General features: G+C 46.1%; 1 protein-coding gene across 3 annotated transcripts in view; it reads left to right on the top strand.

The window, feature by feature from the left end:
• Window positions 1–2,329: 2,329 nt before the first annotated feature.
• The window catches only part of TSNAXIP1 (translin associated factor X interacting protein 1), a 37,194-nt gene continuing 23,346 nt past the window's right edge, over window positions 2,330–16,177 (top strand). For 2 of the 3 annotated variants that reach the window (XM_069738605.1, XM_069738604.1), the window contains exons 1-5: window positions 2,330–2,406; window positions 5,236–5,305; window positions 7,620–7,729; window positions 13,728–13,854; window positions 15,531–15,624. In XM_069738605.1, the coding sequence (XP_069594706.1) occupies window positions 2,357–2,406; window positions 5,236–5,305; window positions 7,620–7,729; window positions 13,728–13,854; window positions 15,531–15,624 (451 nt within the window). In that variant the 5' untranslated portion in view covers window positions 2,330–2,356. The remainder of the gene's footprint in view (window positions 2,407–5,235; window positions 5,306–7,619; window positions 7,730–13,727; window positions 13,855–15,530; window positions 15,625–16,177) is intronic. The other variant, XM_069738603.1, reaches the window with a different exon arrangement.

Raw genomic sequence — 16,177 nt, 5'->3', positions numbered from 1 at the left:
GCACAGCAGCTCCTGTCTCTGCCCCTCCACAGTCTGCAGCACAGCAGCTCCTGTCTCTGCCCCTCCACAGTCTGCAGCACAGCAGCTCCTGTCTCTGTCCCTCCAGTCTGCAGCACAGCAGCTCCTGTCTCTGCTCATCCACAGTCTGCAGCACAGCAGCTCCTGTCTCTGTCCCTCCAGTCTGCAGCACAGCAGCTCCTGTCTCTGCCCCTCCAGTCTGCAGCACAGCAGCTCCTGTCTCTGCCCCTCCACAGTCTGCAGCACAGCAGCTCCTGTCTCTGTCCCTCCAGTCTGCAGCACAGCAGCTCCTGTCTCTGCCCCTCCACAGTCTGCAGCACAGCAGCTCCTGTCTCTGCCCCTCCACAGTCTGCAGCACAGCAGCTCCTGTCTCTGCTCCTCCACAGTCTGCAGCACAGCAGCTCCTGTCTCTTCCCCTCCACAGTCTGCAGCACAGCAGCTCCTGTCTCTGCCCCTCCACAGTCTGCAGCACAGCAGCTCCTATCTGTCCCTCCACAGTCTGCAGCACAGCAGCTCCTGTCTCTGTCCCTCCAGTCTGCAGCACAGCAGCTCCTATCTCTGCCCCTCCACAGTCTGCAGCACAGCAGCTCCTATCTGTCCCTCCACAGTCTGCAGCACAGCAGCTCCTGTCTCTGTCCCTCCAGTCTGCAGCACAGCAGCTCCTGTCTCTGCCCCTCCACAGTCTGCAGCACAGCAGCTCCTGTCTCTGCCCCTCCAGTCTGCAGCACAGCAGCTCCTGTCTCTGCCCCTCCACAGTCTGCAGCACAGCAGCTCCTATCTCTTCCCCTCCACAGTCTGCAGCACAGCAGCCCCTGTCTCTTCCCCTCCACAGTCTGCAGCACAGCAGCTCCTGTCTCTTCCCCTCCACAGTCTGCAGCACAGCAGCTCCTGTCTCTGCCCCTCCACAGTCTGCAGCACAGCAGCTCCTGTCTCTGCCCCTCCAGTCTGCAGCACAGCAGCTCCTGTCTCTGCCCCTCCACAGTCTGCAGCACAGCAGCTCCTGTCTCTGCCCCTCCACAGTCTGCAGCACAGCAGCTCCTGTCTCTGCCCCTCCACAGTCTGCAGCACAGCAGCTCCTGTCTCTTCCCCTCCACAGTCTGCAGCACAGCAGCTCCTGTCTCTGCCCCTCCACAGTCTGCAGCACAGCAGCTCCTGTCTCTGCCCCTCCAGTCTGCAGCACAGCAGCTCCTGTCTCTGCCCCTCCACAGTCTGCAGCACAGCAGCTCCTGTCTCTGCCCCTCCACAGTCTGCAGCACAGCAGCTCCTATCTCTTCCCCTCCACAGTCTGCAGCACAGCAGCTCCTGTCTCTGCCCCTCCACAGTCTGCAGCACAGCAGCTTCTGTCTCTGCCCCTCCACAGTCTGCAGCACAGCAGCTCCTGTCTCTGCCCCTCCACAGTCTGCAGCACAGCAGCTCCTATCTGTCCCTCCACAGTCTGCAGCACAGCAGCTCCTGTCTCTGCTCATCCACAGTCTGCAGCACAGCAGCCCCTGTCTCTGCTCATCCACAGTCTGCAGCACAGCAGCTCCTGTCTCTGCCCCTCCACAGTCTGCAGCACAGCAGCTCCTGTCTCTGCCCCTCCAGTCTGCAGCACAGCAGCTCCTGTCTCTGCCCCTCCACAGTCTGCAGCACAGCAGCTCCTGTCTCTGCCCCTCCACAGTCTGCAGCACAGCAGCTCCTATCTCTTCCCCTCCACAGTCTGCAGCACAGCAGCTCCTGTCTCTGCCCCTCCACAGTCTGCAGCACAGCAGCTTCTGTCTCTGCCCCTCCACAGTCTGCAGCACAGCAGCTCCTGTCTCTGCCCCTCCACAGTCTGCAGCACAGCAGCTCCTATCTGTCCCTCCACAGTCTGCAGCACAGCAGCTCCTGTCTCTGCTCATCCACAGTCTGCAGCACAGCAGCCCCTGTCTCTGCTCATCCACAGTCTGCAGCACAGCAGCTCCTGTCTCTGCCCCTCCACAGTCTGCAGCACAGCAGCTCCTGTCTCTGCCCCTCCACAGTCTGCAGCACAGCAGCTCCTGTCTCTGCCCCTCCACAGTCTGCAGCACAGCAGCTCCTATCTGTCCCTCCACAGTCTGCAGCACAGCAGCTCCTGTCTCTGCTCATCCACAGTCTGCAGCACAGCAGCCCCTGTCTCTGCTCATCCACAGTCTGCAGCACAGCAGCTCCTGTCTCTGCCCCTCCACAGTCTGCAGCACAGCAGCTCCTATCTCTTCCCCTCCACAGTCTGCAGCACAGCAGCTCCTGTCTCTGCCCCTCCAGTCTGCAGCACAAGCCCCGCCCACTGCCCGCGTCCTCGGTCACCAGGGCAACCCAGTGTAAACTCTCTGCGGCCGCCATGGAGCCGGGCGCGGTGTCTGTGCTGCCGCCGATGCTGCCGCGCACCAGGTACCGCAGTGTGTGAGCGGAGGGGGCAGGTAACACCGGACAGGGGCTGCGGCTTCTTCCCGGGCAGGAGGCGCCACATGACATAGATCCGATAGAATGGCGGCTGGAAGGACGTGCAGCCCCGTGTGTTATAGGATCCCTGCTATTATTCTGTGCGTTTTGTCATCTCCGCAATGTCAGGAATCCGCAGTGTGGACCCTGCAACCAGTGTGAACGGGGCTGCTCTGTCCAAACTGCTGGTTCCCAGCCTCCCCCCTCAGACCCCGAAAATGTTGCATCTTCTTAGCTATATAGTGGGGGTCTCTGGGATCTAAAAAAGAGAGGAAAAATACATCCAGAGTGTGTTTTATTGTTTATTTTATTTATTATTTCATAAATATGTATTTATTATAAATTTTAAACAAGTGCAAAACAGTTTAACCCTATGACTTTCTGGCGCTTCATGTATGTGACGAGACCACCAGGGTCAGCAATTGGCTGCAGCGGTCATCACCCAGAGACTGATGGGGTCCACAGATCGGTACCGATTTCTCCGGCTTTAACCTACAAATCTGCAGCCCCTCTATGTGACTATTCTCACGTCTCAAACTCCGCACGCTGTCAGGATCCTCCTGAAGCAGGCGGTCACGAGACCCCCAATATATGATTTCCGTACTTCCGGCCACATTCCGACTAGACTTGTATTGAGCGAGGCCGGACACGACTAGTCTGAGTGTGGCCGACAGTACGCATATCGTCACATGACCGCCTGCTCCCCGCAGCTTAGGATCCTGACTGCGTGCCGTGGGATATGTAACCTTTGGGACCCCCACTAGTCGTCGCACAGCTCCATTCATTGGTACAGGACCAGCTGCAGTACCCTGCACAGCCTGGTGGGGGGGAGGGCGCTACCGTGCTGGTGATTCAGCGCTGCGGAATCCTTATTCTTAGGATATGTTCACACGCGCTCGAGCCGCATTGCTTTGCTGGTGCCCGAGGGGTCAGAACCCGGCCAAGTACACAGTGATAGGGATTACTTGCTTTTCTGCAGCCATAACCTTCACTCTTGGCAGCATTAATCCTGAGTATAAAATACAGCAAGTAGCGGCATTTTTCAGGCTGATGACATGTGTGATTTATTTACAGTACATGTTAATAAAGCGAGTTTTAGACCCAAAAAAACACTGAAAAAGTTTGCAGCGTTTTTTGCGCCTCCTCATTGTTTTCTATGACTGTGTTCACATTCAGCGTTTTTTTTTACGCTACATTCAAACAGCGTTGTTTTTTGGCGCGGCTTACAAGTATACTTTATAAAACTAACTTTATTAAACATGTACTGCAGCTATTCAGCGAAAAATCGAATTTTTGCATTTTTGCAGCGTTTTCTCCTCTGCCTTGTTGGGTAAAAAAAACGCTGAAAGATTTAAAAAAAAAACAAAACAAAAAAACACCGCGGTTCTAAAATTCAGCGTGCATGAGATCTCGGACATCTCGTACTGTAAAAATCAGCTTTTAATTTGTCATAAAAATAAAAACTGCTGCAAAAACACAAGGTGTGAACAAAACCTTAGGGCGAAAAAAAAAACTGCGCAGAATTCACATGCTGCAGATTTAAAAAAAAACAAAAAACGCTCATTTCCATTTTTTATAAGAAAATCGACAAACGACATTGATAACGAAGGACATTTCATGAAACATTATTTTTAGCTTCACGGGAAAAATGTGTAATGCCCTGGGAGTACTTAAGCCTGACCTATTCTTTGTAGATATAATCTTGAATAATCCGTCAGTGACCTACAATCCATCTGTCAGTAGAAAGGAGACATTGGGGGGGGGGGGGGGGGGGGAAGGACGGATTTCTACATTTCACCTTCCCGGTGGAGGGGAATAAAGCGGCAGAATAAATGACCAATAAGTGTGACTATGAGCGGAGGGAGAGAAAGGATCTAATCATTGAGCCGCTAATGATACATTATGGATAGTGATGAGCGGACATGCTGGGATAAAGGGTTAAAGTAGGCTATAGAATGGGAGGTGATGAAATCTCCTGTCGGTGGGGAGGCGTCACAATACTTTTCTCCCCGTATTGTAGGTAGGCATTGGTGTCGATCTATTAAAAGGGGGCAACCCAACCCCTTCTAACAGCTCCACGGTCCATTGTAAATTTTACTACATACCCAGACCGGTGCTGTTCCTCCGATCCCTCCCGTCAGTCATGTGACATGATTAGGGCACCTGACTGTTGCAGCCAGTCAGCGGCTCCTCATCAGCTGCTGCTATCAGTTTTCCAATTTGAGAGGTTTCCAGTAACGATGAGCGAACAGGCTCGGATTTAGGTGTTATCTGAGCACGCTCGTGTCCTAATCTAGCATTTTCGGCGTTCTTGGGAAAATATGCTCGAGTCGCCGCTGCGGCTGTTCGACAGCTGCAGTGATTGCCCGTTTGTTAGGCAATACCTGTATGTGTTGCGGCTGTCGAACAACCACTCGACATGCAGCCGCGGCGACTATTAGCACTCCTTATCCGAGCACGCATCACTAGTTTCCAGGTGTTAAATATTGATGTCTTCTTAGAGCAGCAGGAGGGAAAGATGCTGCGGTCATCAATGTTCTTACTAACGCCAATATTGGATTTATTGCTGCAAAGTTTGTAGGCACGGTTTTTGTGGCTGTGTTACTGCTATCCCACAGGGTTAATTGCTGACCCATTGTAAGAGGTTTCCAGCACTATGAATGTTCAGGTAAGCAAAAAAAAAGTCTTTTGTGCCTCGCTACAGATCTGAGAGCCGATACAGATGAGCATAGTAACCGCATTCATGCAATAAATCACTTTTTTTTTGTGTTTCTTTAGGCTGCATTTTCCTGCGATTCCTACATCGAGAAGCGATCCAGGAGAAGAAACCCAGTCCAAAATTAACACCGTAAGTTATATTGCAAAGAGAAATATGTGTAAAAGCCAAACGAGGGATTTCTATCTGTTAAAGGGATTCTTCAAAATAATATAGGCTTTGAGCTCAAGACGACTGTTCAAACACAGCACAGGCACTCTCTGCACCCTTGTTGCCACTAAACAGTTCTGCGCACGCTCCCAACTAATTGTTTGACATCTATATCTGGCCCCTGTAAAACCAGAACTGTCATTCAGGGAAGGAGGGCAGAGAACGATGGACAGTAAGTAGGTGGGAAGGTGCACTGAACTGCACGGTCACGTCAAGGATGCACCTGTGCTTTGTTTGAGCAGTCGTTTTGAGCTGACAACTTACTATAAATCATCTCCCCTCCTTTCTCAGTTTGTGCAGAGGATACATTGCTTTCCCTCTGTTTCCTCCCCGCGGCAGTGAACTTGTATACTGTCTGTCTCTGTATGTGACATTGGGATCCCTACAACGATAATTTTGTGCCAAAATAAATAAAGTGCAGTATTGCAAAGATGCAAAATCCAATACGTATGAAAGTCTATAATACCACTATAGGGTATGCACTAATTTATACAGAAACCACCCTGAATCAGTGCTCCAGGGGTGTACAAAACCATATATTACAATGAAACATTTAAAGAACACCTGTTATCTGCTCAAATAAATTGTACAAATCCTTCATCTCCACTGATTCTGCCGCTCTTTTCCGTTTTGCGCTGTGTCGTTCCATTGCAGAGATATTCACATTTGTTTCTTCTGGAGTGCAGCATGTGAGATCTCTACTTTGCAGTGCAACTTTGCATTTCTTTACAGTCTTCTCTGGGGGGGTTTGCGCTTCCGCCCCTCTTTCCTGGAGAGGGCGGGGTGAAAGCACAAGCCCCCAGAGAAGACTGTGAAGAAATGACAAATTGGACTGCAAAGCAGAGATTTCTCATGCTACGTTACAAAAGCAACAAATGTGAATATCTCCGCAATGGAACGACGCAGCGCAAAATGGAAAAAAGTGGCAGAATCAGGAGAGGTTGTTGTGAATTCTGTTGTCGAACTCCCTCCTGTGGTCGTGAATGGTACTTCGGCGAGTTCTGTCCATGGATTCCCTCTGGTGGCTGTGAGTGGAGCTGCTGCTTCTGAGGTTCCTTACACAGGTGACGTGGTTTATCCTTTGGTTGGCTGCTCTATTTAACTCCACTCAGATCGTTACTCCATGCCAGCTGTCAATGTTCCTGCATTGGTTCAGTTCGCTCTTGGATCTTTCTGGTGACCTGTCTACTCCAGCAGAAGCTAAGTTCCTGCTTGTTATTATTTGTTCATTGTTTCCTTGTCCAGCTGCATATTATGATTTTGCCTTGCTAGCTGGAAGCTCTGGGATGCAGAGTGGCATCTCCGCACCGTTAGTCGGTGCGGAGGTCTTTTTGCACACTCTGCGTGGTCTTTTGTAGTTTTTTTGTGCTGACCGCAAAGATACCTTTCCTATCCTCTGTCTGTTTAGTAAGTCTGGCCTCCCTTTGCTGAAACCTGTTTCATTTCTGCGTTTGTGACTTTCATCTTTACTCACAGTCAATATATGTGGGGGGGGCTGCCTTTTCCTTTGGGGAATTTCTCTGAGGCAAGGTAGGCTTTATTTTCTATCTCTAGGGCTAGCTAGCTCTTAGGCTGTGAAGAGGCGTCTAGGGAGAGTCAGGAACGCTCCACAGCTATTTCTAGTTGTGTGATAGGATTAGGGGTTGCGGTCAGCAGAGCTCCCACATCCCAGAGCTTGTCCTGTGTGAGTTTAACTATCAGGTCTTGCCGGGTGCTCCTAACCACCAGGTCCATAACAGAGGTAAGGCAACTAGATTATTACACATGGGATGGGAGACGTCTCATACGAGGGGATATAAAAAAAGAAAATCTCATTTATATGTATAAAAACGTGTGCTCAATACAAAGGACTGGAACGTGACTTCTTCCTTCCAAGGACCAGGGGACATTCAGTACAAGTGGAGGAAAAGAGATTCTGGCATCTAAATAAGAGAAGACTGGGCAAGGGCCCCAATATGCAAATAAGGAGGTGTAACAGGGCATCAATCTTTTGGCTACACCAAGGTTTTTCCTAATTTGCATATAAATGAAAAGTTATTTTGTCAGGTAGTGCTGTGCTGGTGGGTTGTTATAAGGGCTAAGTCCCCTACAACACTGGGTAGCCCTTTTAAAATGCATTTTGGGGTGACAGTTTTTGTTAAGGACACAATTTCTACTTCTAAACCATTTATATTGATTTGTAGCATTGATTTTATAACAAAACATTTACTTTGCTTTTGTATCTACCTCTATATAGAATCTTATAAATTCAGCCATCGGTAATCTGTCTACCTGGCCGGCATATGGGGCAGGACAGAGCATTCAAAAGCACAAACCGTGTACGGCATCTGATCTACGCTGCGCCAGGTCAGTAGAATGCTTTACCCTGATTTTACACTCTGTGCTAGGACCGATTCTTTTTAACCTCTTCATTAATGACCTTGTGGATGGGATTGAGAGTAATGAGTCAGTCTTTGCTGACGACACCAAACTATGTAGGATATTAACATCTGACATTGACATTAAAATATTACAGAATGATCTGGGTAAGATGACTGAATGGGCAAACACTTGGCAAATGAGATTAATGTCAATAGGGGGACTTGTCAGGGAGTCACAAAAACACTGAACTTTAGGAAGGCAAAGTTTGACCAGCTTAGAGATGCCCTTAATCTGGTAGACTGGGACAATATCCTCAGAAATAAGAATACAGATAATAAATGGGAAATGTTTAAGAACATCCTAAATAGGCAGTGTAAGCGGTTTATACCTTGTGGGAATAAAAGGACTAGAAATAGGAAAAACCCAATGTGGCTAAACAAAGAAGTAAGACAGGCAATTAACAGTAAAAAGAAAGCATTTGCACTACTAAAGCAGGATGGCACCATTGAAGCTCTAAAAAACTATAGGGAGAAAAATACTTTATCTAAAAAACTAATTAAAGCTGCCAAAAAGGAAACAGAGAAGCACATTGCTAAGGAGAGTAAAACTAATCCCAAACTGTTCTTCAACTATATCAATAGTAAAAGAATAAAAACTGAAAATGTAGGCCCCTTAAAAAATAGTGAGGAAAGAATGGTTGTAGATGACGAGGAAAAAGCTAACATATTAAACACCTTCTCCACGGTATTCACGGTGGAAAATGAAATGCTAGGTGAAATCCCAAGAAACAATGAAAACCCTATATTAAGGGTCGCCAATCTAACCCAAGAAGAGGTGCGAAACCGGCTAAATAAGATTAAAATAGATAAATCTCCGGGTCCGGATGGCATACACCCACGAGTACTAAGAGAACTAAGTAATGTAATAGATAAACCATTATTTCTTATTTTTAGGGACTCTATAGAGACAGGGTCTGTTCCGCAGGATTGGCGCATAGCAAATGTGGTGCCAATATTCAAAAAGGGCTCTAAAAGTGAACCTGGAAATTATAAGCCAGTAAGTCTAACCTCTATTGTTGGTAAAATATTTGAAGGGTTTCTGAGGGATGTTATTCTGGATTATCTCAATGAGAATAACTGTTTAACTCCATATCAGCATGGGTTTATGAGAAATCGCTCCTGTCAAACCAATCTAATCAGTTTTTATGAAGAGGTAAGCTATAGACTGGACCACGGTGAGTCATTGGACGTGGTATATCTCGATTTTTCCAAAGCGTTTGATACCGTGCCGCACAAGAGGTTGGTACACAAAATGAGAATGCTTGGCCTGGGGGAAAATGTGTGTAAATGGGTTAGTAACTGGCTTAGTGATAGAAAGCAGAGGGTGGTTATAAATGGTATAGTCTCTAACTGGGTCGCTGTGACCAGTGGGGTACCGCAGGGGTCGGTATTGGGACCTGTTCTCTTCAACATATTCATTAATGATCTGGTAGAAGGTTTACACAGTAAAATATCGATATTTGCAGATGATACAAAACTATGTAAAGCAGTTAATACAAGAGAAGATAGTATTCTGCTACAGATGGATCTGGATAAGTTGGAAACTTGGGCTGAAAGGTGGCAGATGAGGTTTAACAATGATAAATGTAAGGTTATACACATGGGAAGAAGGAATCAATGTCACCATTACACACTGAATGGGAAACCACTGGGTAAATCTGACAGGGAGAAGGACTTGGGGATCCTAGTTACTGATAAACTTACCTGGAGCAGCCAGTGCCAGGCAGCAGCTGCCAAGGCAAACAGGATCATGGGGTGCATTAAAAGAGGTCTGGATACACATGATGAGAGCATTATACTGCCTCTGTACAAATCCCTAGTTAGACCGCACATGGAGTACTGTGTCCAGTTTTGGGCACCGGTGCTCATGAAGGATATAATGGAACTAGAGAGAGTACAAAGGAGGGCAACAAAATTAATAAAGGGGATGGGAGAACTACAATACCCAGATAGATTAGCGAAATTAGGATTATTTAGTCTAGAAAAAAGACGACTGAGGGGCGATCTAATAACCATGTATAAGTATATAAGGGGACAATACAAATATCTCGCTGAGGATCTGTTTATACCAAGGAAGGTGACGGGCACAAGGGGGCATTCTTTGCGTCTGGAGGAGAGAAGGTTTTTCCACCAACATAGAAGAGGATTCTTTACTGTTAGGGCAGTGAGAATCTGGAATTGCTTGCCTGAGGAGGTGGTGATGGCGAACTCAGTCGAGGGGTTCAAGAGAGGCCTGGATGTCTTCCTGGAGCAGAACAATATTGTATCATACAATTAGGTTCTGTAGAAGGACGTAGATCTGGGGATTTATTATGATGGAATATAGGCTGAACTGGATGGACAAATGTCTTTTTTCGGCCTTACTAACTATGTTACTATGTTACTATGTAATGTAGATAAATGTAAAGTATTGTACCTAGGACGGCGTAATCCTATTGCTTCATATACATTAAATGGGAGTATACTCGGGACTACAGAACAGGAGAAGGACTTGGGTGTTCTGGTTACAAGTATCTGAGCAGCAGCACTCAATGTCAGGCAGCAGCCGCAAAGCAAACAAGATTTTAGGATGTATAAAAAGAAAGATAAAGTCCTGCATCCTAATGTATTATTACCCATTTATAAATCACTGGTGAGGTCACATCTAGAATATGAGATCCAGTTTTGAGCTCTACATATTAAAAAGGATATTCAGAAGTTAGTCAGCTCAAAGGCGGAAAACTAGATTATTACAAGGGATGGAACGCCTGTCATATAATGAAAGGTTGGAGAAGTTGGGCTTGTTTAGACTAGAAAAAAAAGACGCCTCAAGGCCCCGTCACACATAGCGACGCTGCAGCGATACCGACAACGATCCGGATCGCTGCAGCGTCGCTGTTTGGTCGCTGGAGAGCTGTCACACAGACAGCTCTCCAGCGACCAACGATCCCGAGGTCCCCGGTAACCAGGGTAAACATCGGGTAACTAAGCGCAGGGCCGCGCTTAGTAACCCGATGTTTACCCTGGTTACCATCGTTAAAGTAAAAAAAAACAAACGCTACATACTTACCTATCGCTGTCTGTCCCCGGTGCTCTGCTTCTCTGGTCTGGCTGTGAGCACAGCGGCCGGAAAGCAGAGCGGTGACGTCACCGCTCTGCTTTCCGGCTGACCGGCGCTCACAGCCAGACCAGAGAAGCAGAGCGCCGGGGACAGACAGCGATAGGTAAGTATGTAGCGTTTGTTTTTTTACTTTTAGGATGGTAACCAGGGTAAACATCGGGTTACTAAGCGCGGCCCTGCGCTTAGTTACCCGATGTTTACCCTGGTTACCAGCGAAGACATCGCTGAATCGGCGTCACACACGCCGATTCAGCGATGTCAGCGGGACCTCAACGATCAAAAAATGGCCCAGGCCATTCCGACACGACCAGCGATCTCACAGCAGGGGCCTGATCGCTGGTACGTGTCACACATAGCGAGATCGCTACTGAGATCGCTGTTGCGTCACAAAACTTGTGACTCAGCAGCGATCTCGCTAGCGATCTCGCTATGTGTGACGGGGCCTTTAGAGGAGATCTCATTTACATGTATAAATATACAGCTCTGGCAAAAATTAAGAGACCACTGCAAAATGTTCAGTTTGTCTGATTTTTCTCTTTATAGGTATATTTTGGAGTAAAATGTAAATTGTTCTTTTATTCTATAAACTACTGACAACATGTCTCCGAAGTTCCAAGCAATAAATTTTGTATTTATTTTCTGAAAATGAGAAATGGTCAAAATAACAAAAAAATTCATTGCTTGCAGACCTCAAATAATGCAAAAAAAAACAAGTTCATAATCCTTTAGAAACAACAATACTAATGTTTTAACTCAGGAAGAGTTCAGAAATCAATATTTTGTGGAATAACCATTATTTTTAATATCACAGCTTTCATGCGCATAGCATGCTTTCCACCAGTCTTTCACACTGCTTTTGGGTGACCTTATGCCACTCCTGGTAAAAAAAATGTAAGCAGTTCTTCTTCGTTTGATGGCTTGTGACTATCCATCTTCCTTTTGATTACAATCCAGAGGTTTTCAATGGGGTTCTGGTCTGGAGATTGGGCTGCCCATGACAGGGATTTGATGTGGTGGTCCTTCATCCACACATTGATTGACCAAGCTGTGTGGCATGGCGCATTGTCCTGCTGAAAAAAAAACAGTCCACAGAGTTGGGGAACATTGCCTGAGCAGAAGAAATCAACTGTCTTTCCAGGATAACCTTGTATGCGGCTTGATTCATACGTCCTTCGCAAAGATTAACCTGCCCAATTCCAGCCTTGCTGAACCATCCCAAGATCATCCCCGATCCTCCACCAAATTTCACAGTGGGTGCAAGACACTGTGGCTTGTACGCCTCTCCAGGTCTCCGTCTAACCATTAGACGACCAGGTGTTGGGCAAAGCTGAAAATTAGACTCATCAGAGAAGATTACCTTACTCCAGTCCTCTATGGTCCAATCCTTATGGTCTTTGGCAAACTTCAGCCTGGCTCTCCTTTGTTTCTCATTGATGAAAGGCTTTTTTCTAGCTTTACATGACTTGAGTCCTGCCTCTAGGAGCCTGTTTGAACCATTCTTGCCGTGCACTTCACCCTAGCTGCAATTTGCCATTCCTTTTGTAGGTCACTTGATGTCATCCTGCGGTTGCTGAGTGACATTCGAATAAGACGATGGTCATCCTGGTCAGTGGAGAGTTGTTTTCGCCCTCTGCCGGTCTGTAGCTTTGTTGTCCCCAATGTTTGCTTCTTGACCTTGTTGTAATGGACTGCCGTCTTAGAAATTTTAAGGATGGAGGCAACATGACGCTCACTGTGTCCCTCTGCTAGTAAAGCCAGAATTGAGCCCTACTTTTTCTCACTCAAGACTTTTCTTTTCAACTTCTTTTGAATGGATAAAAGTAATTTTTTCATTCCTATTACTTTTGGGATATTACTAGCACTTGTTTTGCCATCCAGCTTGTCCTATTACAAGAGGATTGTGAACACCACAACAGGGTTTTTTATACTTTCCTTCGTTAAATAAGATTTGGTTCAGGTGATCACCTAATCAGAAGCACATTAAGTAGAATGAGGTGTACTCTGGTTGGAATTCAACGGACACTGGAATGGAATGGCTGTCAGACATGGAGAGAAGCGGATTTTTCTAAAACTGTGCAGTGGTCTCTTCATTTTTTCCAGAGCTGTATGTGTGGTTGGTATAAAGGACTTATTATTTCCAAAGACCATTCTAAGGACCAGGGGACACTAGTTACGGGTGGGAGAAAGGTGATTCCGGCAGCTAAATAGGAAAGGGTTCTTTACAGTTAGAGCAATCAGACTGTGGGATGCCGAAAACAAGAGGTAGTAATGGCCGACACTATAACAGCTTTTATACAAGGGCTGGATGATTTCCTCAGTTATACTTGTGATGTCCTGAGGAAGGGGTCATTTGAACCTTGAAACGCATTGAATTAAACCACTTTTGTCTATTTGAACACCTTGACTTTACATCATTATTGGCAGCGCGGACTACATCCACAAAATCCTCTATCTTGTCATACCTAACACAAGAGGTAGTAATGGCCGACACTATAACAGCTTTTATAAAAGGGCTGGATAATTTCCTCACTACACATAACACTGGGGTTATAGATAAGTTAGTGACAAATGTACACTTACTGGAGAAAGGTTGAACTTGATGGACCAAGGTCTTTTTTCAACTTACGTAACTTCTTACACTGTTTTCTTCTGGACACAGTGGGATCTGCAGACAGCTGATCATTGGGTGTGAGGATAGTTGGACCAACACTCATATGATTTTGATGACCCACTCTAATAAAGGGCACTATGTTGTAGAAAACCCCTTTAAGTGTAAACAGTCTTATAAGTATTATTGTGATTATTCTATTGTCCCATTTAACAGATCTGCCAAGGAAAATGCAAGCACTGTGTCCAAGCCACGCTACCTGGAAAAACTTGAATCCTACTTAAGAAGGGAACTGCAGTCTCTGGATTCTGCCAAAGTCCTTTCTCAAGAACTAAGGTTACAGGTCAGTTAAAGATCCAGCAGCTACGTAAACGTGCCTGTAATTGGCACTGTAGTTTATAGATAATCGGTCCTATCAACTCCCCTCCCAAAACCACACATATGGAAATGCTGGTTTTTGACTATAAGGACACGTTCATATGTTCTATATGTTGCTGCATTCCCAAGCAATTAGCATTTTAATTTATATGAAAATGAGGCTTTAAGTGCTATGAGTGTGACAGAGCACTTCCCGGGCCTCTGCCTTGCCCAGCAGCAGCCACTTTAAGTTGGATTGATAGTCCACTGTCTGATTTCTTGACATCACACACACAGAGTGAGTCAATAAATCAAGCTGAAGACACTGGTAATGGGTGGGAAAACAATCTCGGGAGGCTGAGGCTCATTAAGTGCTCCATCACACCCAGAGCACTTAGTGTCTCATTTGTATCTGATTTAAAATGCTGATTTCTCAGGAATGCAGCAACGGATAGAAGATATAAAGATGTTGATGAATTTACATGCAGTTTGGGGAGTCGGGGGGATGATTTTACCGATAGATTCCCATGACTCTAGTGGGATCAAATGGATTGGGTCGCTACCTGAGATCCTCAGGTAATGATGGATAAAGGTTACAACAGCCAATGACACGGATCTGATATTTGTTACCTATCCAGTGAATTGATGATAACTAGTTTGTTAGAATACTTCCTATAAGGTCTTTCTGACGCTACTCACTTCTGCATTGCGAGGTGACATTGCATCAGCAGATGCCTACCAGGATGCTTCCACTATCAGCAGGTATCGTGCTCATGTCCTGTTCTGCAATTCAGAATTTTCCATGGCCATTATCAACTTTAGAGATGATCAATTCAGTTGTCGCTGCCCAGGTCTGGCATCCAGTCCTTAGTAGTAGGTGGTCTTCACTTCCGCACTTGGCCCAGAATCCTGGCCGCCTCTTGCGTTTACTAGGCCCTTCAACATAGTGATGTTACATGGGGGCTACTTACTTTGTGGGGCCTAGTAAGCACCAGAGGCACCAAGGTTTCCAGGTGCAGAACTGAGGACCAGCTGCCATGGAGGACCTGCCTGTCGTCGTAGCAGAGCAACGCGTTTTGCGCTCATCTCTAGTTATGAATGCCGAATATATAAATTTATATATGTGCCAGTCATGTAAATGTGGAGAATGTCTGATAAAATTAGACAACATTTCTGTAAACTGAAACTTTAGGGCTCAAATACACTTTATATGGGAGTGGTTTTATGCATGGTGGCTATGGAAAGGGCAGCACAGAGATAAAGTATCATTCCTTGGCCTCGTTTAGATGTGCGTGGCCGCAGTGTGTCTGTATTTAACTCTTTCTATAGTGGATGAGACGCCTCAACTTTCACCGCTCTATTGATCTGATCTTTCGGCACCGTAAACACCAGCAAAAGTATTCATGCCCGGTTTTACGCATGGTGGCTATAGAAAGGGCAGCACAGAGATACAGTATCAATCCTTTGCCTTGTTTAGATGTGCGTAGCCGCAGTGTGTCTGTATTTAACTCTTTCTATAGTGCATGAGACGCCTCAACTTTCACTGCTCTATTGATATGACCTTTCGGCACCATAAAAAACCAGCAAAAGTATTCATGCCCGGATGAAGCTTTTCTGTGAATGGACAAGAAATCGGCTCATATTTTGCATTTTTCTCTTTAGCCGTACAGAGATGTCTTTGATTATTTTATGGAGGATTTTAAGACCTACAAACCATTGCTCTGTGCCATTAAAAACGAGTATGAAGTCACTCTTGGTGAGTATGACCTCTCCATTACGTTTGTTCCACCGAATAGCTTTTTCAGGAGTTTATTTCTAATCGTAATGTCACTCAGTCCAAACTCCCGCTTTTGTCTTATATTCTAGAATTAACGAGATTGTCTGGGAGATTCTTATTTTTCTTGTAGAAATTAACTGATAATTAGAAAAGAAGCAATATTCCCATAATGCCACAGTCAGGTGACTAATTAGCCAGTCTCGCACCAAGCCAACCTGTTTTCAACTTCCTCCGAAAATCATCGCTCTGATTTTTCTAATACTTTCCGGTCCAATCATGAGCTTAAAACTGATCTGCAAGTCACTATATATACTGTATATAGAGGATGCACACCTGCTATTTATATTCTTGGCAGCTTATTAGCTCAGGGCAGAGCTGTGACTACAGCTTAGCTACAGTGCCTATAGGGAATCTGTGGTAGTCTAAGACACGCCTCCTGTCTCATCATTAGTTCAACGGCTTCTTTCTCCCTCCTCCCATAATGTATAGGTCTAACTCGGTGGTCAAATCAACACATTATGGAGGCATCAAA

Source organism: Ranitomeya imitator, chromosome 9, assembly GCF_032444005.1.
Source record: "Ranitomeya imitator isolate aRanImi1 chromosome 9, aRanImi1.pri, whole genome shotgun sequence".
Taxonomy (NCBI): Eukaryota; Metazoa; Chordata; class Amphibia; order Anura; family Dendrobatidae; genus Ranitomeya; species Ranitomeya imitator.
This window is presented reverse-complemented; position numbering and strand designations above follow the sequence as displayed.